General features: G+C 53.6%; 3 protein-coding genes across 3 annotated transcripts; 1 reads left to right on the plus strand and 2 right to left on the minus strand.

The window, feature by feature from the left end:
- Window positions 1–1,653: 1,653 nt before the first annotated feature.
- Window positions 1,654–2,981, minus strand: BLOC1S4 (biogenesis of lysosomal organelles complex 1 subunit 4). Its single transcript, XM_047090988.1, has one exon. The coding sequence runs from the start codon at window positions 2,948–2,950 to the stop codon at window positions 2,294–2,296; it is 657 nt and encodes a 218-aa protein (XP_046946944.1). The 5' UTR covers window positions 2,951–2,981; the 3' UTR covers window positions 1,654–2,293.
- Window positions 2,982–6,034: 3,053 nt separating this feature from the next.
- Window positions 6,035–6,526, plus strand: MRFAP1L1 (Morf4 family associated protein 1 like 1). Its single transcript, XM_047091261.1, has one exon. It carries the CDS (start codon window positions 6,100–6,102, stop codon window positions 6,481–6,483), a length of 384 nt encoding a protein of 127 aa, XP_046947217.1. The 5' UTR covers window positions 6,035–6,099; the 3' UTR covers window positions 6,484–6,526.
- An 11,299-nt stretch (window positions 6,527–17,825) lies between these two features.
- Window positions 17,826–20,885, minus strand: S100P (S100 calcium binding protein P). The gene is made up of 2 exons (XM_047091748.1): window positions 20,633–20,885; window positions 17,826–18,121 (listed from the first exon to the last, which is right to left on the minus strand). Exons 1-2 carry the CDS (start codon window positions 20,768–20,770, stop codon window positions 17,972–17,974), a joined length of 288 nt encoding a protein of 95 aa, XP_046947704.1. The 5' UTR covers window positions 20,771–20,885; the 3' UTR covers window positions 17,826–17,971.
- Between the last annotated feature and the right edge of the window lie 4,320 nt (window positions 20,886–25,205).

Here is a 25,205-nt window from a genome sequence, read left to right on the forward strand (position 1 = left end):
CTCTGAGCCATCAGCCCAGAGCCCGACGCGGGGCTCGAACTCACGGACCGCGAGATCGTGACCTGGCTGAAGTCGGACGCTTAACTGACTGTGCCACCCAGGCGCCCCTGTTTTTGTTTTTTTAAGTTTATATTTGGGGTGCCCAGCTGGCTCAGTCGTAGAGCATGCAACTCTTTGATCTCAGGGTTGTGGGTTCAAGCCCCATGTTGGGTGTAGAGATTACTTAAAAATAAAATCTTAGGGGCACCTGGGTGGCTCAGTCGGTTAAGCGTCTGACTTCAGCTCAGGTCATGATCTCCTAGTTCATAGGTTCAAGCCCCATGTCGGGCTCTGTGCTGACAGCTCAGGGCCTGGAGCCTGCTTCAGATTCTGTGTCCCCCTCTTTCTATGCCCCTCCCCGACTTGTGCTCTAAGATAAATAAATACTAAAAAAATTTTTTTTAATCTTAAATAAAATATTTAAAGTTTATTTTGTTTTTTAAAGTAATTGTGTCCAGTATTTTTTTTTTTTTTAAGTAAAGTAAGTGATCTTTTACTGGTTATTCTACTTTTAATTTTCTCAACCCAATTTACTTTTCTGTAGGTAATGAAAGTAAATATCTAAGCATTATATATTCCTAATAAAGTTTTACTTTATAGCACACTTGTTAACTTATGCTTCTGGAGTTTGGGGATATTAAATCTCAGCCTAAAAATTATACTAAGTTTTTTCATAATTTGCCCTAATCACTACCTACCTTTTAATATTAACAAGTTTAAAAAGCATTTTAGCAACACGGACGTTATGTAAGAAATGTATTTTCGGATTCAGTGACTATGTCATCGGAATATACTAACTACAGCAGTCCCCAGTAATTGCCCAATATTAAATGGAGCTCACGGGTGCTCTCAGCTTCTAAATTCAGGAGTTCCTTAATTTGTAATCAATGAACTACCTAAATAAAAAACTGTATTATGTGCGACATAGAAGAAAGCCAAGGTGGAGACTATGTTAGCGGCTTTTCATGATACATGGCTAAGTGACAACATGCCTACTTTACCAGCCTCTGAGATCTATGAAAAATGACACAAAAGCCGCCTAAGCTGTATGTGTATCTGGGGTCCAGCGCCCTCTAGGACCATTAATAAAATAGATTCAAGTCAAGATCAAAGCCCTTACGCCGGCGAAACGTTTTTCAGATTCCATGCTGTCAGGGGGAAAGAACAAAATCCTAATACCACTCATTCACACAAGTGATTTAAGTGTTTACTTTGAGAGGAAAGAAACATACAATTCTGTGAAATACCAGGTAAGGTTTCTCACTTCAGCCTTTTTTTTTTTTTAAGCTTATGTATTTTGAGAGAGCGAGAGTGTGAGAGTGTGGGAGGGGCAGAGAGAGAGGGGGAGAGAGAATCCCAAGCAGGCTCTGCACTGACCGCACAGAGCCTGACTCCGGGTTGGAACTTCCCAACTGTGAGATCATGACCTGAGCCAAAATCAGGAACTGGTCGCTTAACCGACTGAGCCAGCCAGGCACTCCTCACATTAGCCTTCTAAAGGAGGTGCTCCCAAGCCACTTTTCCTTATCCCTAAAATCATGAGCAACAGGTCTATTTTCAATCAAACAAAAAAGGAAATATGTGAAGTCCTTTTCAGAAGAAAAGCCTTTCCAATAAAATGTAAACTTTTTATTAATATTTAAATTACAAACCAAATGTCGGCAACCACATGTAGACTTGTTTGCTGTGGACAAACGAAGATTGTGGGGGCATACTTGCAAATACAACTTCAGAATTAGATGCGATAAATCAATCCATCTCAGAAATTCTACCGTTTCCTTCGGTGTATAACCCATGATATGAAAAGTTCAATATAACGTGAAACAACTTACCATCTACCCTCAAAGTAAGCTACAGAAAATGGAATCGCTACTAGGATCGAACAATGACAAGACCTGAACAGCTCAGCAGTTTTTCCTAAGAGTATAAAATATATAAACTTTGAAAAAATAATACTGTGAGTTGAGCTGTAAAACCCAGAAACATAGCAGTTCGGCCACAGTGCACAGAAAAGCTCCTTCATTTTCTTCTCCGAACCCGGTCCCATCCCGGACCAAGCAGCTCTCAGCTTAGCATTGGAAGACACACAAAACCAAACATCCTTACGTGAAATCAAGAAGACGGGGAAATAAGAGTGTGCAAAATATAAACATGTCAGACTCCAACATCGTGTATGTCTATCAGCAGAATTTCCAACTATTTAATACTCGAGATAATCTCAGGCAGCGTGCCCTTGCAGTGCTGCCCGGGGGGCTCAGATCTGAGGTCTCTCGCTGCAACAGGGAAAGTGGTCCTCGGTCCGAAACAGGACGGGGGGTTCGTAGCCGCTCTGCTGGGGCCGGCCGGAGGGCGCCTTGCTGAAGAAGGAGGGCACGGTAATCGTGTGCAGCAGTTTCCTGAACGCGCTGGGGAAAGCGCCCAGCTCGGCCTCCGCCCTGGCGACCTGCTCCTCCATCCTGGCCACGCTGGCGCCGATCATCGCCACGAAGGCCTCGAGTCGGTCGATCTTGCTGTAGACCTGCCGCATCTCGGTGGCCTTCGCGTAGATGCGAGGCACGCCCTCGCTGACGACGTGGGAGGAGTCCCCGCGCAGCATGTCCAGCATGCCCACGAACTCGTCCACTCTGGTGAGCAGGTCCTCCAGGCTGGCGTCCAGGGCCTCGACCTCGGGCCGCGCCCCGGCTCCGGGCAGCAGGCAGGCGGCGTAGCCCGCGGCGGCGCGGCGCAGCAGCGGCAGGTCGCGGCCCGGCGCGCCCGACTCTGGGCCCTCATCCTCCCACGGCCCCGAGGCGCTGCTGTGGCTCTGGGACACGTTGCCGCTGTCCCCGCTCCAGACAGCTCCCTGCGGCTCGGCCTCCTCTGCCGCCGGCCCCTCGGGCGGCAGCCCACGGTCCGCTGGAAGCCCCTCCATTGCCGGCTACGGCCGGGCTGCCGCCCAACTTCCGGCCTCCCAGCCTTGCTCCGCCCCCTCCGCGCGCGCGCACGCCCTTGCTTCCGGCTTCCGCGCGCACACGGGCGGTCACGCACGCGCACCAATCGGTTTCCAGCCCCTGAACGCTCGTGCTCGCGCACGTGCTCACACACTGAACCCTTTTTAACACGCGAGGGTATAAGGGAACTATTTTGAGATGCGTACATCCTCAGTCCACTTTCACACACTCGTGTAACCTCCATCCAGATCAGACATAGAACATGTCAAGGGCCCGTGAAGAGCTTCCTACCCTCCCTAGTTTCCTCTTGCTGCTTCCAGTGAAACGAAAGAGAAGAGAAATAAACTAAAGGAAGGTTCCTGAAAGCTTGATATTCTTGATGACTTTGAAAGTTCTCAGCTTCTTTCCACATAGTCCCCAACACTTGGTATTGTCAATATTTTACTTTTCAGCCACGCTAGTGGCTGTATAGTGATTGCTAACTCTTTGTGGTTTTGACTTGCATTTCCCTGATGAATCATGAACTTTTGCACCTTTTTATATACTTTCTGGCCATGTGGATATTCCCTTTTGTGAAGTACCTGCTCAAGTCTTTTGCCGATTTTTGAATTGCATTGTCTTTTCCTTATTGATCTATAGAAGTTCTCAGTACAATTTTAATATGAGTCGTTTGTCATATAGCTACTGAAAAGATCTTTTCCCACTCTTTGGCTTGCATTTTTACTCTCTTAGTGGTGCTTTTGATGAACACTTCATAATTTTAATAAATTCCAGTTCATCAAACAAGGAAAGTTTTGAGAGTGAAAGGGGGCACTCAGGACACAAGATATAAAATCTTGGGTAAACCATATAATTATTATGGACTATAAGGATATTATGATCATTAGAGATCATACGTCCAATGCCCAGCCTAGAGCGACAGGTGGAAATTGACACCCAGAAAGATGTGTTCAAGGTTAACCAACCTGTCCAAGGCCACAGAGCAAGTAATTGGAGGGACTGGGACCTAATGAAGGATGTGTCTGACCCCAAAACCTTTGGAATCAAACAACCTCCATTCACTATCATAATCGTTATAATATTATCACCACTAGTATCTGCTGGTGCTTTGGTATTTGCAAAACACTTTCATGCACATCATCTCACTTATGCATCTTCCCACTGACAGATACTCAGGCTGGGATCACTGGTCTTTGTTTATGAGACTGGAAAACGAAAGCTCTGATCTGTGCCACTGTGCAAGCAGGGTCCCTCCAAATTACTGCTAGGGTGGCACAGGTTGAACATGCCTGGAAATAGACTCCATCCATTCCACAATGGCCTTCTGTCAGTGCTCAAAAACTTTTTGTTAAATGAATATTAAAGCAGCATTTACGGGGCCCTGCTGTTTTGTAGGTCCTGTAGGTGGTGAGGACTGAGACCAGAACCTGCCCTCAAGGAACCTCCGGTATGGCAGAGACACTTACATTTTAGGGAAGGAGGCCTTCTCTCTAAAACATTGCCTAAGGTCCTTGAGTCCAGGTGGTGAGGAGGGGCTAAGCACAGAGGCGAATCAGAAGTGGCCCTTTGTCTTGGGTTGCTTACAGTCCGGTGAAGATGATGCAGGCAGCCTGGGTCCAAGGACCCAGAGGTGGGCCCTGCAGGACCAGCTTTGTGAGCCAGAAAAAGTAAAAACAGTTTACTGAAGAGCATGAGTGAGCATTTAGCAGATAGAGTGTCTGGGAGACTCAGAAAGGAAGGGAGAATGAGTCTCTTCCTCACTTGGGGTTAGGGGTTTATATTGGAAAGGGGTGTAGCGTATGTGTTCCTTCAGGAATCCAGGGCAGGGTCTGGCCGAAGGCGAGTGGCAGGTGAATAAAGGTGTTATCCTATAGATCATCGAAGGTAGGGGAGTACTGATCCGCTGAGGTTTGTTCAAAGCTAATGTCGTGGAACATGTTTGGGATCCAGCTCTTTTTAGATGTTATCAGGTGTTTGGGGGGGTCTAAGACAAATCTATCTCCTTTCCCCCTGGAAGTGGGAACACAGCTTCTTTGGCTTATTCGGATGCAAAATATAGAACTTGAGTAAATGGAGCTTAGCAGAAAAACAGCAGAGACAGAGCCTTTCCAAAATGGAGTCCCTTCAGCTCCCCTACCTCAAAGAGAGGCCAAAACACTCTGACCAGAACAACCCAACCCAGCGAGAGAGAAATCCCCCCAGGACAAAAAAAGCTGGGAGCCAGTGGTGGAGAGTACAGAATTAAGATCCCCAGTTTTTGACTTAAGGGCCCTGTCCCAGAAGAGAGAGCAGGTACTATAGTTAAGAGTAGCGACTGTAGTAGACCCAAAATGGCTCAGGTTCAAATTCTGACCAAAAGCACTGTTTTTAACCAGTTTTTCATCTGACAGGTTTATTGAATTAGGTTAAATGAATTAATCTGAGCACTTACAGCAGTGCGTCCCTGGATGGTAAGCGCTCTGAACGCCAGCCTGTCTTATTCAAATACGAGGGAGGGAGAATTGCTTTCACTTAAAAAAAAAAATTAAGTAGGGGCGCCTGGGTGGCGCAGTCGGTTAAGCGTCCGACTTTAGCCAGGTCACGATCTCGCGGTCCGTGAGTTCGAGCCCCGCGTCAGGCTCTGGGCTGACGGCTCGGAGCCTGGAGCCTGTTTCCGATTCTGTGTCTCCCTCTCTCTCTGCCCCTCCCCCGTTCATGCTCTGTCTCTCTCTGTCCCAAAAACTAAATAAACGTTGAAAAAAAAAAAATTAAAAGAAAAAGTCCGGGACGTAAGGACCTCTGCGCTCCCAAAGGCCTATTAGAGAAGGGGGCGGGGCAGGGCGCGGGAAGCAGGCGGAGGCTGGCGTGCGCCGGCCCGCTACGGAGTCCCCTTTGCGGGCGCGCGCCCGCGCCTGGGCTCCGCCCGAGGCGTGGCCGTAAGGGGGCGGGGCCAAGTCCCGAAAGTGGCGCGAACACGCCCACCGCTGGTGACGGCTGCGCGGACTCCTCCGCCGCAGGGCCTCCGTGTGGGTTCCAGGCTTTGCTTCCCGGAGCGGTTTGCAAGCGGACGGCGTGAGAGGAGGAGCTCGCAGAGGTAACTCGGCAGCACTGCTGACCCGTCGACGCCCGCAGCAACGGTTTGGCGGGACAGATGCGACCCTTGGACGTCGTCGAGCTGGCAGAGCCGGAGGAGGTGGAGGTGCTGGAGCCCGAGGAGGATTTCGAGCAGTTCCTGCTGCCCGTCATCAACGAGATGCGGGAGGACATCGCGGCGCTGACCCGGGAGCACGGCCGGGCGTACATGCGGAACCGGAGCAAGCTGTGGGAGATGGACAATATGCTCATCCAAATCAAAACGCAGGTGGAGGCCTCGGAGGAGAGCGCCCTGAACCATCTTCAGAATCCCGACGATGGAGTCGAGGGCAGAGGGACCAAACGGTGCGAGAAGGCGGAGGAGAAGGCCAAGGAGATCGCGAAGATGGCAGAGATGTTGGTGGAGCTGGTCCGGCGGATAGAGAGAAGCGAATCGTCGTGAAGGAGGGCGGGCGGTAAGGCCGGGGGCCGGCGGGGCCCGATGCGGGTCCTGGTCGTTGCCGTCAGCGTGATTGAACAGTTTTCTGGGTGGTAGTAATATTCCAGGAGTGAAGGTACAGCCTCAGTCGCACTGCGTCGGAAATTGGGGAGTGGGAGCAAAGTTGAGGTCAAGAGGAAAATGGGTGCGTGCTAGATTGGAGAGGTGCTAGGACGTCCTGAGTTTTGTGGTTCCTCCCGCCCCCGCTGGCAATTCAAGAAGAGTTAAAATAATTTCGAGTTTGTCTTTGTGAAACCCCAGAGTCAGTCCCAATAGGACAGTTGCCGCAGGGAGAGTTGCCTAGGCACTTGGCGGGGGCGGGAACCAAAGAAAACCTAGCCCTTAGAGCAAAATAGGGGAGGGTGAGAACACAGGGGGGAAAAAATGGGAAAATGTGAAGCTGTAGGCGTTTACTAGAAATTTCCAGTTTCGTGTCAGAGGGTGGGTGGTTAATTTAAATTTTTTTTTTTTTTTTTTTTTTTTTAAACATCAGGTTGCAGAAATCTGGGACTCAGTGTCTTGATGGCAAATTTCTGCCAATTGTGCGTCGGGTTCACAGCTCATGGACTCTGGTCACCTGGTAAGGCTGGGCTGACAACTCGAGGAAACTGAAACAGCTTGTTGTTTATTCTGGTTTTGTTTGGTTTTTATCCGTGTGTAACAGTCTCCCCTAGGGTCAATGGTTATGTATCCGCACCAGAGGAGGATGTGTCTCCTGGGTGCACAGCAAGCCAGTAAAAAACTGACATAGAGCTTTTGCAGTGAAGAAGGAAGGATAGGCTGTTTATAGGTATGACACCACCTAGGAGAATGGGGACCGCATGCTCCAAGTGCCAAACTGCCCAATGGCTTACAGGTGAGGGTTTTGGTTTTTGTTTTAAGTAGGCACAATGCCCAGTGTGGGGCTTGAACTTAGGACCCTGAGATCAAAAGTCGTGGGTTCTACTGACTGAGCCAGCCAGGCACCCCCCACCCCCACCCAAGTGAGGGTTTTTAAGGGCGAAATTTGGGGCAGGAGGCCCCTGAGAGCTGTAGATTGGAGGTGAAGTCGTTAACACGTGTTAGTTATTTCTGCTGCCCCTTGGTGTGGTCTCAAGGAACTGTGTTTTATGTTGAGAGACTTGGAATCTGAAAAATATCTCTATTTCTTATGTTAGAGATTTCATTAGGTACATCTGATGATTATGTTGACCAGCTGCTTGTAGCAGCCTAAACTAACTGCTTGTACGTGCACAAGCTGGGGGGGGGGTCGCATTCCTTCACATTCCTTTGAATGATATGCAAGCACTCCTGTCTCTTGGGCCTGGGTCTGCATGTTTCCTGGCCGGTCCAGCCGTGCCTGGGGACAGTAAGATCTCCAGAATTCGTTCTTTCGTCTGAACTAACATGATGGATACAGGCCTGAGTTGGGTTACACTGTCCTGAAAAATAACTTTTGTCCGAGAAATACTCTTGCAAGGGAAATGGGGCTTAATGAAAAGTTGTTTCAGTTGTCACGTTAAATCACGTTACTTTACCGTGTCTGAAATGTTGGGGCATGGCCTTGCACCTTGCTGTTATCCATGTGACCCGATTGTTGTCTGGGACTTGTGTAGACGTGGGACCAGAATCTTCTACCTTTAGAGGTGCATGGACGACACTCCTTGGGTGTACCTGGTGACCCGTGTAGGGGTGAGACTGCTGTGGGGAAGACGGAGGAGTAGAAGCCATTCGTAGATGGAAGATGGTTGTGTGTATTCTGGAACTTCACTTCCCGTGGGACCGAGGAGAGCTGTGTTCTGTGGCATATTGTCTGGGCTGTGTTGCGCCACCTGCCAGGTGACTTTATGTAGATAACCTAGCCGACCTTGGATGACAAAGAAGTTTGGATAGGGAATGACGGAGTACCATCACTGTGGTAATGTGTGTGTTCTGGAGTATTGCATCAAAGAGACCATCTACAAAGGGTCTGGGGACACTGGAGAAAGGAAAAGGCATCATCACGGCCCATCTAGTTGATCAGGGTAGACCTCACCAGGACTGGAAGTCAAAATCAGACATGCAATAAGTAAGTGTTCATTTGCCTTGAAAAACAAAGATCTCTAAAACTCCCCCCTCTTTTTTTTTTTTTTTTTTTCAAATAAATACGTTGTTCAAATGGCCAAAGTCCCTGCATGTGTTAATACATTTCTTTTGAAACGAACGTGCTTCTTTGAGCGCAGCCTCGGCAAGCAGGACCGAGCTGCTTGAAGTTTGAGGTTCTCTGTGAGCCTGGAACGGTGAGGGAGAATCGCTTGTGGCCGGTGCTGTGGGGATAAGATGACAGGACAGTGAGCTCTTGACAGGGATGAACTTGAGGCCATCATCTGGCCTGAGCCCCTGCTTTTCAGCAGCTGAGGTCTGTGTAGCCAGTGGGCGTGTAATGTGCTTCCCGTCTGCCCCAGGGCACCAGGAATGTGAAGGGAAGGCCTGGACCTGGGACCAGCTGGGACAGGTAACTGCACCGCAGGGTGCCTGAGAGCAAATGACTGTCCTTGAATGCCGAGTACAACTTCTAAGAGTAGAAACCAGTGGGGGCATCAGAAGCTCAGGAAGGGACTTGAGCTGCAGCACTGGGGAGTGACTGGGGGGCACTGCGGGGACCAGTAAAAGGGGGGAGCAGAGGAGAGAGGGCTTCATTAGAGAACTGATTGCTGTTCATGAGCCTGTGCTAATGGATGCTCAAAGCCACAGGACAGGCAGGGTGCAATTTCCAGAATCGCTAGAGGTGGTTCGATGAGAACACATACATGTTTATAATGACAAGCCGAGGTACAGGTCTGGGAAAAACGTGTGAAACAGGCATTTTTATAGGAAAGTACCTGGGCACAAAGGCAAGTCCTTTACAGAGGCTGTTTCGGTCTCTGGAATCCTGGTCTGTGCTCCTGCCCTTCTGAATTTCTCAGTGGGAACAGAGGTAGTGCCGGGAGCCATTGAGACCGAGGAGCAAGGGAGCCTCAGGGGTCACGGTTGTAGCTCGGGAAGCTTGGTGAGGTCTGTGGGTCGGGGGAGGAGGCGGGGAGGCGAAGCAAGAATGTGGGCGCTGGTGCGGGTGGGAGTTGAGGGTCTGTGCTTGATCAGGTGTGGGAAGGACCGGCCAGCCTTTCCTGGGGTTGAGGCTCGGTGTCTCTCTGCATCCGTCAACCCCAAAGTCTTTGTGGCTACAGCCCCCAAGGTTTATTTCTCGTTTCTGTTCATATACACTGCAGGTTAGTTTCCCCGTGTTCTCTTAATTCCAGGAGCTGGCTGAAGGAGCACCCCTGTGGGGATATTAGGGACCTTGATTCAGAAAACTTAGTTACAAGTTACTTACTGATTTAAAAACAGATGTTCTGGGGGTGCAAAACTCGTATGCATGTGTTTCCCCTTGATTAACTGATTAATTGACCATGGATTGTATTCCTCCGTTGGGGTTGCATTTTATCTACTCAGTCTTTTATTTTGTTTTTTGTTTTTTTTTAACGTTTATTTATTTTTGAGAGACAGAGACAGAACGCAAGCGGAGGAGGGGCAGAGAGAGAGGGAGACACAGAATCCAAAGCAGGCTCCAGGCTCTGAGCTGTCAGCACAGAGCCCAGCGCGGGGCTGGAACTCGTGAACCGCGAGATCACGACCTGAGCGGAAGTCAGACACTCAGCCGAGACACCCAGGCGCCCCTTATGTGTTCAGTCTCGATGCCAAGCCTCCTTCGTGGTCAGGGCCTTAAGAGTCTTCCGAAGCATTTTTGACCCTTGGCCCTTCTGCGGAGCACTGTGGTGACGAGCTAGTGGTCCAACTCCTGCCTGAGGTGTGGTGGAATTTGGAGGTGTCCAGGACTTTGTGTGTATTTCCTATTGTAACTCATAAATTCCCCCTCCCCCCCAGTTGGATTATGTATCTGTGGAATTGAAACGACTTCCGGGTCCCCTAGAAAATTTGAATTGCCTTCTGTCAGTTGCTCTGCAATCGGCCCTTTGTGCCCAAACTCCCCTTGCTGTGAAGTCTGAAATTCTATGTTCTGACCTCCTCTCCAGCCGTCATTTGCATCGGCTGGCTGGTGACGACTGAGTCTTCAATAGTGTTTTGTGGCCATACTTCTCGGGGTTTTGTTTCTTCCGAAAACATCCGAGTGTCCAGTATCCGTCCACATGACTCACTGGGCCACTTTTCAAAGTCTCTCCTTAAGCGTTAGCTTACCAGCGAGGCCCTCTTCTTCTTCCCGTTTAAAGCAGCACTGCCAATCCCTGTCACTCTCTATCCTCCTTCGTTTTTCTTCTCACTTGCCTGACATGTGATTACTAATTTGTGTCTTAGCCACTTCTCCCCATGGAATGTCAGCCCCTGGAGGGCAGGAGATTTTTGTTTCAGTTTCTTTGTTTTTTGTTTTGTTTTTTTAGAGAGCACAAGCTGGGGATTGTGCAGGGGAGAGGGGCACAGAGAGAGAGAGAGAGAGAGAGAGAGAGAGAGAGGGAGGGAGAGAGAATCTTAATCAGGCTCCACGCTCAGCTTGGAGCCCGATGTGGGGCTTGATCCCACGACCCTGTGATCATGATCTGAGCTGAAATCAAGAGTCTGATGCTCACCCGACTGAGCCACCCAGGCGCCCCAGGAATTTTTGTTTCCTGCTGAATTCCTAGCACAGAGACCAGTGCTCGGCTGCCACGTGGTTGGTACACGATACTCCTTGAATGAATGAGTACCAACTCGGTATGTAAATGTAACTTAAATTTGTGTCTGCTTATCAATGCAGAGAACTCAAACCACAGAAACATCAGTGTTATTCTTGACTCCTCCCTCCGTCTCAGCGACGCCTTCCTCGCCCTATCACTGAAGCACATTGATTCAACGTCCAGAATGCACCTTTGATTTGCCCACCCCCCTCCACCTGCCCCAGGCCACTAGAGCGATGCTCTCCCAACTGGCCTCCCTCCTTCCAGCTTAACACCAATCTTCCTCCTTCGCTGTCAGCTAACGTGAATTGGCTATGTTGATTCCCTGCTTAGAACCATTTCAAAAATTCATTTTGCTGCAGAAGTCTTTATTTACTTACCACTGTTACTTAGCTCCTGCTATGTATCAGGCACTGCTCTAGGCACTGAGGGATGCAGCCGTGAAGAGGCAGTCCCAGAGTCCTGCCCCTAGTCATTCTAGTGGTGGAGATAACGGTAAACAGGGGAAATCAAGTAGCTTGTTACCTAGAGATGAGTGCCAAGGACCTTCATTCATTCATTCATTTGACTTGAGAAATGAAAGCCCAGGAAGGATTAGAAGTCCCCAAGCTGGTAGTCTGGGGGTCAGAGCCCAGTGGGGTAAGGAGAGCATCCACACATGGGAACGATGCAGTGCAGCTTGTCACAGCCTGAGAAGGGCAAGGAGGGCATCCGTAGAGGAAGTCAGTCCTGTGAGGTGACTCAGCCCAAGGGGAGAGAAGGGTGTGCATTCAGGGGGCAGACTGGCACAGGGACTGGAGGCCGATCAGGGAAAAGGTTTCCATGCAGGAGAGGGAGTGCCAGCAGAGGGAGAGAAAGATGAAAAGAAAGAACACTAGAATGAGCTCCATGGTATTGGGTTGAAATTGGAGGTATCGGTGTAAACTCGTGGTTCTGTGTATACATTCTACGTTTATATAGAACCACAGATGTGTGTGTATAATTTATGTACACACTTACAAATATTCCCTAGTTCTGCCTGTTGGAAGCAGCTGGAAGCAGTGACATCCCAATAATCTTGAGCACCCTGGCTCTCAGATCTTGGCTTCTAAATACCATTTTCCACTAAAAGGGACCAGAACTTCATGGAGAAATGGTCAGTTCCAGAACTGGAGCAGGGAGGGCCCGAGATGTGTGCAGACATCTGGCTGAGACGGAAAGCAAGGGGGTGTTCAAACAAGGTTGGGGATGAGTTAGAAGGACACAGAGGCCAGCTTGAATGGATGGGCCCCCCTGGCAGATTGGATACAGTGGGATCATCAGAACAAACAATGGTGGCTAACGTTCACGGTGCAATGAGGAATATGGGAAACCACGTATTCACTTAAATATGAACACATGAGCGAATTACATGCTTGACGAGGAACAGAACATTTATGTAGCTTCAAAGTACCTCACTACAAAATGCTAACAAGTTACAAAGGTGGCAGGAATAGCTATAGTGGCGAAGGCTCTGATTTGGGCAGTGGGAGCCCATGCAAGGCTGCTTCTGCGTCCTTTTGACGTATCCTGGTCATTCTTTGAACACATCCTTGCTTTCTGTTCTAGATACATCCTGTGCTTTCCTTTCCCCAACGCTGGGCCTGTGGCTGGCTGTTCCTTCAATCACCATCTTAATCCAGTGATCAAAGTGGACATGACAAGAAATGGGACAGACCGACACCGCGTGCCATCTGATAAGATGCCGTGAGAAGAGCATCGCGTCACTTCTGGGACATTCTTGCCAAAGGTACACGACCCAGGCCCAGTCACGAGCAAACCTCAGACAACCTCAACTCGAAGGAAATTCTGCAAAATTATTAGCTTGTAATCCTCAAAAGTGTCAAGGTCATGCAAGTCTGGGAAAGGCGGCGTAAACGTGATCCCTTTGCTCTATAAAAGACCTTATTAGGAACAATTGGCTGGGCGGGGTGCCTGGGTGGCTCAGTCAGAGGAGCCTCCGACTTGGGCTCAGGTCATGATCTCACGGTTCGTGGGTTCGAGCCCCGCGTGGGGCTCTGTGCTGACCGCTCGGAGCCTGGAGCCTGCTTCGGATTCTGTGTCTCCCTCTCTCTCTCTGCCCCTCCCCCCTCCACTTGCGCTGTGTCTCTCTCTCTCAAAAAGAAACATGAAAACAAAAAAAAGAACAGTTGGCAAAACTTGAACCGGGTCTTGAGATGAGATGGCGGTAATGGGTTGGGGTGCGTTTTCTGACGGCGGCGGCTGCCCCCTGATCACGTAGGGGGGTGCAGCTTGGAGGACATTCACTGAAGTCTTCAGGGGGCAGATCAGCAGATCAGCGGCTTATTCTCAGATCCTGCGGAAAAATAAAATTCTTTATACTCTGCTTCTGAGTCTTCTGTAAGTTTGTGATTTCCGTGAGCTTCCAAATTTAAAGGGCCTCTAAAATGGCTCATAAAGGAAAGCTAAAGACCTTTTTGAAAGTTGAGTGTCGTCTCTGGAATGTTGCCGTCGGTCTCCACCTCTTACTGGGCATTTATCGTGAACAACAGCACATAACCTCGAGTCTGTAAGCCAGCAGCGTTTTTGAATTTCTTGGTCAGGAAGTTCTTTCCAGATTCATCCTTTCAAAAGGCTGCCTCTTTGGGGCACTTGGGTGGCTCAGTCGGATACGTGTCTGACTTCGGCTCAGGTCATGATCTCATGGTTTGTGGGTTCGAGCCCCGCGTCGGACTCTGTGCTGACAGTTCAGAGCCTGGAGCCCGCTTTGGATTCTGTGTCTCCCTCTCTCTCTGCCCCTCCCCCGCTCATGCTCTGTCTCTCAAAAATAAATAAATGTTAAAAACATAGATAGATAGATAGTCTGCCTCTTTCCCTTTTGACCCAGAGTTGTTAATAAAATCACTAAGCATTGTTATTATTTATATGTGTGATGTTATTGCTCCTACAATTCATAACTATTATTATAACTATTGCTATTACACATTGCTTTGCCTTAAAATGACAAATGCGAGAGGTTTATGGCCGAAATCTGTCAGGGTTCCTAGTTGCCGGCACAGAAGCTGACCCTAGCCAGTTGGGCAGTTTCCAGAAGCTCAGGGAGGGCTTGAGAAGAGACTCAGGGTGACGATTCCAGGAGCAGTCCACACCGCAGAAGCGGCCCGGGAGGAAGCTGGCCCTGCTCTGAGCACAGGATGCTGCTTCGGTTTACTGTGCCCTCGTCTGCCCCAGCGCCTGGACTCCCGGCCGTCTGCACAGCCGGCCAGAAACAGCCCCCTAGCTCTCCCAACCCTTCACTGGCTTCACTAGCTCTTAGTCACGGTGGGCGTGGATGAATCCGATTGGTGGATGCTAGGTCACATGACAGTACTCTTGCAAGAGAGTCTAGTATTTTCAACTTAAACGGGGGTAGATAGACTTGGCACCTATCAAGGTGCATAAGTGATGAATTCCCCAAACATAAAAAGGGGTACAGATGTTGAATGGCCAAGTGAGTCACAAGGATCCACGATGCAGTGCTTATGAGGCAGATGCTGACTAAATGTGGCTTAAGCAATATGGCTTCGTATCACCCGTAAGTCCAGAGGTACGTGGCTCTGAGTCCCTTTAGCAGCCAGGACCTCCCAGCACCATTCACAGACTGTGATGTAAGCAGCACCCACTGGGGCTGTGCGGTGGAGTGACCCTGCTGGCCACTCAAGCTCTTCTATGACCCTCTTAACTCTGTCCTCATTGCCCAGTGGCTGCTGCAGCAAGCATCACGCCGTCACACAGCAACGTCTAAGACCTGACAAAGTGAGAGGGTGCGTTTTCATAGCTATGTGCTTCGTTTCTTTTTTAATCAGGGAGGAAAATCTCTGCCAGCTAAGGGCGGCATATACGGTCGTGCAGGTCGTGCACTGCACAGCTCTAGGGGATGCCATTCATGTTACAGTCTTTGCACCTTTGATAAAGTTCTTGTGACAGTTTTCCTGCACCTGCCACTACTGGGTCTTGAGGAAGGGGGCCTTTTCCTAATTTGTAGGAACACACCTTGAAGGCTGGCTTTGGCCGTGTTCCTCAAAGCCACCAGCAGCTCTCAAATTTCCCAGCGGCCAGCGGGCAGGGATTGGCTGAGGAGCCCATATTCCTGGAGTACGTTTCTGCCACACGCCTGAACAAAACTGGGCCTCTGTGACCAAGGAGGGAAGAGGGATGGCGGCCAGTTGGGTGCATCAGTGCCCGCCCCAGTGACAAGGAGCATGCTCAAAGAGTAGGGGCTTGAGTGAGTGATTCCGAGATGGAAGAATGTGGGCCATAAAAAGGAAGGAAATTTTGCCACATGCTACAACAGGGATGGACCTTGAAGACATTCTGCCAAGCGAAACAAGCCGTGAAGACAAACAGTGTATGACTCCGTTCACAGAAGTTCCCCAGAGGAGACAAATTCATGGAGGAAATAGAATAGTGGGTGCCAGGGCCCGGGGGACTTGCTGTCTGATGCTGTCCGATACAGAGTTTCACTTTTGCAAGAAGAGAAAGTCGGGAGCTTGGTTGCACAACACTGTCAATCTACTTAACGCTGTATGTACACTTAGAAATGTTACGTGTTTTCACCGCAATTAAAAAAAACCCCAAACCTCCTTTAAGCTAGTAATCCCAGGTTACAGATGGAGTCCATTTTGGGGAAATGATCTGAGCTGGAGACGAAGTTTTAGGCGTGAACATATTAATTGAAAAGCCTACTTTTCGAAAACAAAAATAGGAGCCTGGGTGGCTCAGTTAGTTGAGTGTCTGACTCTTGGTTTCCGCTCAGGTCAGGATCTCATGATTCGTGAGTTCGAGCCCCGGGTGGGGCTCTGCACTGGCACCCCCCCCCCCCCCCGCCTGCTTGGGATCCTCTCTCTGCCTCTCTGCCCCTCCCCTGCTCTCTCGTGCGCGCGCTCTCTCAAAATAAGTAAGCAAACTTAAAAAAACAAAACTACGAAGAACCATATCTTTAATAATGGGCGAATGTGGGTCCACGCATGCCAGCAAATTCCGTGTGGCCATCAAGAAACGCAGGTTGGACATGGCTTTTGCCTTGGAGGACCTGGCTGCCAGGAGGCCCCCAGCCCCCCCGGAAGTTGTGAAGCCCACGGAGGTGACCGTGGACTTCACCCAGGAGGAAGGGGCGCTCCGCAGCCTGCCCAGGGGGCTGACGGAGCCACACGGGAGGCTGGTTTCTGGGAGCCGGGAGTGTTCTGCATTCCAGAGGGAATCTCCCAGTTGTGAGGGAGGAGAGGGGAGCAGCTAGATGGGGTGAAGGAAATTCCAGGGCAAGCGGGCAGCTATGGGAACTGCAGAAGCTGCTATGGGAACTGCAGAAGCTGCTTCAAAGCAGTACGCTTTGATACAGCCTGTCCTGAGGGGTGAAAACAGACCGGCCCTGTCTGGGGACGAGGAGGGCCGGGGACCGCGCGGGCCGGCAGAGGAGCCCCAGGCGCAGGGGAAGGAAGCGGCCAGCTGCTGTTTTCATCCCCCAGCAGTGGGGTTTTCAGCTGGAACACGTGGGAACCATCGGGGTGAGGACTCAGAGAAGACCCCTCCCTCCAGGCTTTCAGGGTGTCAGGACGGGGGAGGCCCGGAGGGCCAGGCTCAGGCCGCGAGGCTGGAAACCTCTCCTACGACCTTGCCGCACAGGGGGGTGTTCTTCCAGGTGCCCCCTCTCTGCGTCTGGGGTGGGGGCAGAGTCTGGGGGACCCGGGTCAGGGGCCTGCACCCCAGCTATCCGCGAGGGCGGGATCGAGGGCTCTGGTATCTGCAGCTTCGGGGGGAGCCCTGCCCCCGCCGCGGGTGACTGATCGTTCCCAGGACAAATCCAATTTGTGACTCACTTGTGAAGCAGCAGGAAGAAATCCGATTCCAGCCCCGCCCCCTATCGTCCCATTAGCTTGACTTTCCGTGCTTTCAATGGTGTATCCGCCCCCATCTAACCTGCCGGGGCTCCCCTCTTACAAAACCTGTGCCCTGCTCGCCCCCGGCGAGGGTAAGCCACGCCTCCTGCCGGTGTGTCCCCGGCTCCGGTCACCATCTCTGCTCCGGTGGACACGTCTCAAACCTAAGGGGAGGCTTCAACTGCTGGGTATTCAGAAGGCGATCGGAAGTCTCCAAACCAGGGCAAACGACTGACCTAACACCCCTACCCTCACCTGAGTCACGCGGGTTGCTTTGCTTCATGAAGACAGTTTCCTAAAACTGGAAACGCTGGCGCGTGGGCCCTTGTTCTCTGGCCCTTGATCCCCGCCCGTCACCGTTTCTTCTCTAAGTGTGTTTTCCTGTCTGTGTGGCGCAAGCATGTACATTAAAAAGATGGGGCTTGGAAACGCGGGTGGAGACACGGAGGGGCCAGGGTTTGGTGAGCGGCTGCCTGTCTGACCGACTGGACGGATGGATGTGTGTCCCGTGAGCCTCCTTGGATCCAGGACAGGGGGACGCTCACTTTGGGCCCAGGAAGCCACAGAAGCAGGCACGGTGCTCGGCCAGCCTCAGCTGCGGGAAAGTGGCCCCTGAACCAACCCTTACCCTGTGTCTGTCCCATCTCCCCGCAGGCCAGGAGCACTAAGTGACCCATTAGAAAACTTGTGTTGGGGGTGGGGGCGCTGAGGGCGGAAGGAAATCATCCATTTGAGGGAGACAGGCGCGTGTCACAAGCATTTTACTGATCAGAGGGTCGGGGGCAGGCCGGGCCCAGGGAAGCAATCACCCCCAGGGTTCTGGAAGCTGGGGGCAGGTCCGGAGCCCCCCCGCCCCCCCCTCCCCCCCCAGGGATCTGGGTCTGCAGGGCTTCAGTGGAGCCCCGCCTGCTCAAAGTACTTGTGGCAGGCGGCTGTGAGGGCGGCCACGAACACCATGAACTCGTTGAAATCCACCTCGGCGTCTCCGTTGGCGTCCAGGTCCTTGAGCAGTTTGTCCACGGCGTCCCTGTCCCTTTTATTCTGGAGACAGAGGCCCGGGGTCAGCGCGGTGGGCCCTCGGCCAAGCGCTGGGGCTGGGCGTTAGGGGCGGTGGGGGGGGGGGGACATCCGAGTCACCGAGTCGCCGGGCTCTAGGAAGCTCTGAACTGCCCGAAGGTGTGTGCCGGCTCGAACTAAAGCACTAACTCACGCTTTCTTTGTTTTAGGCCGAATTTGAATTGCACTATGCTGTGCAGGCGCGCGTGTTCCTGAAGTTTTGCAGGGGGTCGTCTTTGCATTGGTTAAGATGCCCTAGGGTGGTGACTATTCCCAGGAAACTCGCGCGCCACCGCTGCACGCCGCCTGCTTTGCAAGGTCACCTCACTGAACCGCGTCTGGTCCACGCACCCAGCACCGGTCTGGTGCCGCGCGAGCCTCGGATCCTCACGCCCAACGGCGGGCGGCGGCACCAGCCCGGGCTCCAGGCGGGGAGGAGGAGGAGGAGGAGGGCCCAGGGCACCCGGGGGAAGGGACACACCCAGGCTGGGCGGACACTGGGAAGTGTCCGCCCACCTGACGGCGGAGGCCCGGCCGCACCCCGTGCAGGGCTGAGACCCAGCGGCAGGAGGCGCTGCAGCCGCCGTGTTCCCGGGGCGTCCCCGCGGCGCAGGGCCCCTAGCCGCCCACGCTGAGCTCCCCAAGTTTGCGGCCGACAGCCCAGGATTGCAGCTCCGGGGGGCTTCGGCATCAGCTGGAGGCCTGCAGTATTGAGGGCCCTGAGCCCCTGCTTTGGCCAAGTTCCTCGGCAGGAGGTTGAGAATCCCAGGCTGGGCCACTGGTTCTCAAGTTGCGTTCCCCGGACCACCTGCGTCCGCCCCTCCCGCAACCCCCAGGCTTTGGTCTCAAAATCCGCATGGGATAGACTCTTAAACTTGGTTGGTTATCAGAACATTTGCACCCACGCCCAGTGCCCCGTGGGCGGGGCGTTCCGTGAGCCTCGGGGTTTGAGGCTGTTTGCTGTAATATTAAATTCGAGGGGCGCCTGGGTGGCGCAGTCGGTTAAGCGTCCGACTTCAGCCAGGTCACGATCTCGCGGTCCGTGAGTTCGAGCCCCGCGTCGGGCTCTGGGTTGATGGCTCAGAGCCCGGAGCCTGTTTCTGATTCTGTGTCTCCCTCTCTCTCTGCCCCTCCCCCGTTCATGCTCTGTCTCTCTCTGTCCCAAAAATAAATAAACGTTGAAAAAAAATTTAAAAAAAAAATTCGAAAAGAAATTAAATTGCATATGTTAGACTTTCATTCACATCAACTTTCCATGGGGAAAAGGCTGATGGAAGAGGAGAGAGGGGTGTGTTGGGGGCTTCCTTGCCTCCACAGTTCTGTATTCTTACATTTTCGACCACAAACACATATTTATAATAGACAAAAACAGATGAACTTCATTAAAAATATATATATATCCTCACTGCATTTACATACTGAAACGCTCAGTGTGTTTGAAGACTGAAAATTTCAGGCTTCCATTTTCAGGAACCAGTTAGAGCCCTTAGGAGGCGGGTAGGGGGGAGTTTGGTGGGGTGAGGGGGGAGGAGGGGAGAAGAAGGGGAGCTGGAGGGGAGCAGAGAGGACGAGGATCCCCGTGGAAAGGGAAAGGAAGAGGAGGGGAGGGAGGGGGGAGAGAGGGAGGGGAAGGAGGAAGAGGAAGGGAGGGGGAGGGGGGAGAAGGGAGGGCGAATGAGGAGAAAGAAGTAGGAGGAAGGGAAGGAGAGGGAGGAAGGAGGATGGTGGGAGAGTGGGGAAGGGGAGGGAGAGGCTGGGAAGGAGGGTAGGGAAGGAGGAATAAGGAGGGAGACAGGAGAGAGTGTGGGGAGAGGAGGGGAGGGAGGAGGAGGGGAGAAGGAGGGAAGAGAAGGCAGCTGGTCCCACTCCCCAAGTACGGAGCAGGGAGGAGGAATGGAGAGGGGGAGGGAGGAGGGGGGAGGGGAGCCGGAAGCGGGGAGACAGAGGAGGGCAGGCCCTGGGTTTACAGGTCCCTGGGGAGGCCCCCTGGGGTGGATCCGGGCCGGCGGCTCTGGGCAGACATAGCCCACAGCAGAGTGAGACCAGCTGCCATCTGTACCCTGTCAGCCCCACTAACACCAGGCAGCATGTGGCCCGCAGCCTTGGAGGGGTGCAGCTGTGAGGGACCAGCAAACGCAGCCTCACAGATGGCCCTGGATTCCCCCACCCCACCCCCACCACTCAGGTTCAGGTTTGCATCCCTCGCTCTCCCACTTGCGCCCCCTCCCCTGCTGAGAAAGAATCCTGGTGCTAAGTGAATTGTGACTCTAACTCCTAACTCTGGTTTTAAGGATTGACCTGGCTGCACTGGCTGCCGGCTCCCTCCCGTTCCCAGAGCTCTGGAGGCCTCAGCCCCTAGGGCAGCTAGCTGATCCTTTCCTGGACGGGTAGCCTCCCCCTGCCCCCCGGCCGGCTGCTCCGGGCACCCCCTCGGCCCTCCCCGGCCCTCCCCGCCCTCCCCGCGTGCCCCCACCGCCCGCGCCCCTGGGCGCTCACCTGCAGGAAGCCAGGGAGCTCCTTCTCCATGAGTGTCTTCAGCTCCCCCTTGGTCAGGCTCTGCTTGTTGCCCTCGGCCCCCGCGTACCGGGCAAAGACGTCAATAATCATGCCCATGGCCGTCTCCAGTTCCGTCATGGTGCTGGATGTGGACCCACCGTCCTGCCGGGAGCTGGCTCGGCCGAGGAAATGTCCCACCGGAGGCTTGCAGGCACCTTATAAGGCCCAGCCTCATATTGACACAGAGGGTGGGCCAAACAGGGCTGGACGGTCTGCAGGCCCTGCCCCTCCCCCCTCTGCGTTGCTCAGTCCCTGACATGCACTGTCGACACTTCCTGAAACCTCGCCCAGCCCACACCTGTGGTGCACCCACATTTTCCCGTGCTTCCCTTGTCTTGGGGTCATTCATCACTGATTCGCCGACACCATGGTCAGGGGACAGTAAGCGGGGGCCTGGTGGGCGTTTGGTGAGTAAGGGATGTGTGGACCGGTCCTGTCCGGTCCTCTGGCCCCTGTGCACATGGACTTGAGGGGGACCTGCACGCCGTGGGCCAGCGTCAGGGAGGCTGTCTGAGTGAACGTGGGACGCAGCACGGTTTTGCTCCCGTAGCGCTTAGCAGAACTCCAGCCAGGACCAGCTTACCCCTCGGTCCCGCTCCCCAATCCCCAAAGCCGCAGCTGGAGGAGTGAGGCAGGCACACGCATCCAGGCCACACCGCCAGATGAAGGGCCCGCCCTGCCCGGCCCCTCAGCCCCCCTGTCTGCTCCTGCTTTCTCCTGCCACCTGGCTAGGGGGCCCCAGGGGCACCGTGTGCTTTCCAGACCTGAAATGCTAAGCCCGTGTCTCCCGATGGCCTGTGCGGAGGACTCACAGTCTATCGGAACCTCAAGGGCCTGTGGCAGATGCAACAGAGCCCCACAGAGCCGAGCCAGAGCTCCGTGAGCACCAGCCGCCTTTCCCTCGGTCCCCAGGGGGTGGCACTTTGGGGGCCCGGCTGCCTGGCCTGGACGCCAGATACCGAGGGAACCCCAGGGTGGTGGGAGGTGAAGCCGGCTCCACACTCAGCCCCAGCCTGGCACCCTCCAGGAGCAGCAGCGGGTCCTAGGACAGTCCCTCCTCCTTTCCCAGGACCCCGGAGGGGAGGCTTAGCAAGGCCCCCCGCAGGCGGGCTCATGCTGTGCTGGCCAAGTCCCTCTTAGGGTGAGACGCCAGGTCCCTGTCTCCTGGGGCCTCACCAGCATGACAAAAGGGTGTCAGAGGTCCCGTCATGACACTTGCTGAAAGGGAAGGAAGAGTGTTCAGGGATGTCACAACAGGGCTTGGGACTATTGCAAGGAGAGGGGACTGGCTCAACTCCCAACACAGCAGAGCCGGCTGGGGAGCAGAGGGCGGGCGTCAGGGGGTGGGAAATTACTAAGAGGAGGCAGACAGGGTTGGGGGATTCTGACTGAAAGCAGGCCAAGGGCTTACCCTCCAAAGCGGGGGTGGGGGGGGTGGTGAGGGGTGGAGAATTTGGTCAGACATCAAGGGTGGGGAGGTGACTTCCAGATTCTTGCTACAGCTGGGCTGGGCGGGCAGAAGACGGACGGGCCCAAGGAGGGGGCAGGTGCAGAGGAGCCTGAAGGCGGGTCAAGGGGAGCCTGCCAGACCCCGGGGTGAAGACCCGGCTGGGGGCCAGCAGGGGCTGGCCAGCATTATCTAGGACACGGCAGAGGATGCTTCTCCTCCCCCACCCCGATAATTTAGTGAGTGTGTGGGTTTTTTCCAATGTTTTGTTTTCAAACTTGTTGCAAAAGTCAAAGCAAGGCCAAAGACCTCTCCTGATGGAGATCTTTGTAAAAACATTTTTTTAAGGTTTATTTATTTTTTTTTTAATTTTTTTTTTCAACGTTTATTTATTTTTGGGACAGACAGAGACGGAGCATGAACGGGGGAGGGGCAGAGAGAGAGGGAGACACAGAATCGGAAACAGGCTCCAGGCTCTGAGCCATCAGCCCAGAGCCTGACGCGGGGCTCGAACTCCCGGACCGCGAGATCGTGACCTGGCTGAAGTCGGACGCTTAACCGACTGCGCCACCCAGGCGCCCCAAGGTTTATTTATTTTTGAGAGAGACACACACACACACACAGAGTGTGTGAGGGGGAGGGGCAGAGACAGAGGGAGACACAGGCTCCGAAGCGGGCTCCAGGCTCTGAGCTGTCAGCACAGAGCCCGACACGGGGCTCGAACTCACACACAATGAGACGGTGACCTGAGCTGAGGTCAGACACTTAACTAACTGACTGAGCCACCCAGGCACCCCATCTTTGTGGGGATTTTCTTTTTTAATTTTTTTTAATGTTTATTTATTTTTGAGACAGAGAGAGACAGAGTCCGAGTAGGGAAGGGGCAGAGAGAGAGGGAGACACAGAATCAGAAGCAGGCTCCAGGATCTGAGCTGTCAGCACAGAGCCTGACGCGGGGCTCAAACCCATGAACCGTGAGATCATGACCTGAGCTGAAGTCGGACACCCAACCGACTGAGCCACCCAGGCGCCCCTGTGGGGATTTTTTTTAAAGCAGTTAGATGATCACCGTCAGAGTAAACGCAGAAAAGAAGGCCCAGCGGAAGTCACTGACCGCCTCCGACAGCCGACCACGCAGGAGGTAACATGGGGGCATGTGACTTTTTTTTTTTTACATTTATTCATTTTTGAGAGACAGAGAGAGACAGAGCGTACAAGTGGAGGAGGGGCAGAGAGAGAGAAAGGGAGACACGGAATCCGAAGCAGGCTCCAGGCTCCAGGCTCCGAGCTAGAGCCCGACGCGGGGCTCGAACCCACAAACCGCGAGATCATGACCTGAGCCGAAGTCGGACGCTCAACCGCCTGAGCCACCCAGGCGCCCCTTGTGACTAACTTTCCAGATAGGTCTCAACTCTTAACATTTTAACAGCAACTGCTGTTACAAAGAAAACCACAGGCCCGAGTGGTGTCACTTGGGCCGAGTCCCCAAACTGGGCCTCCGTACCTGATGTAGCTGCAGCTCTGGCCTCCCCCAGGAATGCAGCCTGACCAACGGGTCAGAATTATCTGATCAGCCCGGTGAAGTAGCTGGCCTCAGCCCCTTCCCCCCAAAGACAGATGGTCTGCAGGCGATTCCCTGATTCCCTACCTCCCTACCCAGCGAAAGTGTGCTGGCCCGCACGGTCCTTTTGCTGATAACCTCTCACAGCCCCCTTTCCTGTCAAAACCTTCCATTTTGTACACCTCCTGGAAGCTCCCCTCTACTTGCTATCTGGGGTGCTGTCCAGTTCCTGAATCCCTTAACAAAGCCAACGAGCCCTTCAAGTGTACTAGGTTGGATTTTGTTTTTTAACACTACATTTGTCTGCAAAGCTAGTTTCTTCCTGAAAGGAGATGGCGAATTGCATCACGCAGAAAAACCTTTCTGTCCCCGAGCAGGTCCGGGGTGATCTTTCGTCCCACCCTCCGGACCTGGGCGCCCCGCGGTCGCTGGTGCCCCTTTACAGCATGGAGATTCTGGGGTCAGGGGTCACAGGATCTGGGAGGCTGTGGTCTTCGCGGGCCAGCCTGTCGGGAAGGGACCAGCGTGGCTCTTCGGAGGAGGCTGAGCTGGGAGAGAAAAGTGCTCCCGTCTCGGCACAAATGCCCCCTCGCATTATGCTCCCCGGAATCGCCTACCAGGCTGAGCCAGCCCTCTGCGTGTGGGCCCTCCCCCACACCCAGCACAGCACGCAGGGCAAACAGGAACCACAGGAAGACAAAGACCCGGGAGGCCCTGCCCAAGAGACAAAAGGCTGCCTGCCCACTAGGAGCCCAGAGTGTTGCCCACTTCTGAGGGGGACGGGCTGCCAGGAAATGTCTCCTGTGGGTCCGGGCCCTGGGTGGGGTCAGGGGCTTTCGGGGAAAGGCACGTGGGCAGTGGGGCAGGTGAGGCGTGGCCTGCCATGGGAACAGCTCGGCAGGCTCTGGGGCCCGGGTCACTGGGAGGAGGACATCTATGCTCAGCAAACATGACCCAAGGCCCCTCGCGTGTGGCCCAGGTCGGCACAGACCCATCAGGCACAGCCCCAAGCCATGTTGGTGCGGCCAGTTCTGAGTCACCCAGGCCCCTGCACGGGGTTGGGGGTGCAGGCCCTGACCTCTGGGGTGCCCGGCCAGAGACAGGCCCGCGAGGGCGAGGGGGGAGAACAGAGGGGCACGGAGGCCCTGGGCCAGGGCTGCACCTGCAGGGTGAAGGGAGGTCTGCGGTGGGGGGTGGGCATGGAGAGCCAGACCCTCGGAACAGGGGGCAAAGGGGCACAGCGAAGGAACAGAGGCACAAAGAACGCCGCTTTGGAGGGGGGAAATTGGAGTGGGCTGAAGAGGAGAACGGGCCCAGAGCAGGAAAGGCCCTGCAGGCCGGCCTCACTGGGACCTGGTCCCAGAAACCGGGTCCTCATAGCCCTGATGGCACAGGAGAGCTCCTGGGGGACTTTAAACGCCAGCTGTCAGGGTCCTGCCACCCCCCCCCCAACCCGCCCAGAGCTGCAATTTCATTGGGCTGCACTGCCCCAAAGCTTCCCAGGT

Source organism: Lynx rufus, unplaced genomic scaffold, assembly GCF_022079265.1.
Source record: "Lynx rufus isolate CCGP_SWC_20201006 ecotype Redwood Valley unplaced genomic scaffold, mLynRuf1.p SCAF_3, whole genome shotgun sequence".
Lineage (NCBI taxonomy): Eukaryota > Metazoa > Chordata > Mammalia > Carnivora > Felidae > Lynx > Lynx rufus.

Bases quoted from the DNA above. Each gene is read 5' to 3' on its own strand.
- BLOC1S4 (XM_047090988.1), bottom strand. From the start codon at position 2,950: ATGGAGGGGCTTCCAGCGGACCGTGGGCTGCCGCCCGAGGGGCCGGCG.
- MRFAP1L1 (XM_047091261.1), top strand. From the start codon at position 6,100: ATGCGACCCTTGGACGTCGTCGAGCTGGCAGAGCCGGAGGAGGTGGAG.
- S100P (XM_047091748.1), bottom strand. From the start codon at position 20,770: ATGACGGAACTGGAGACGGCCATGGGCATGATTATTGACGTCTTTGCC. The intron at 18,122-20,632 runs GTGAGCGCCCAG...CTCTGTCTCCAG, and splicing joins AGCTCCCTGGCTTCCTGCAG to AATAAAAGGGACAGGGACGC.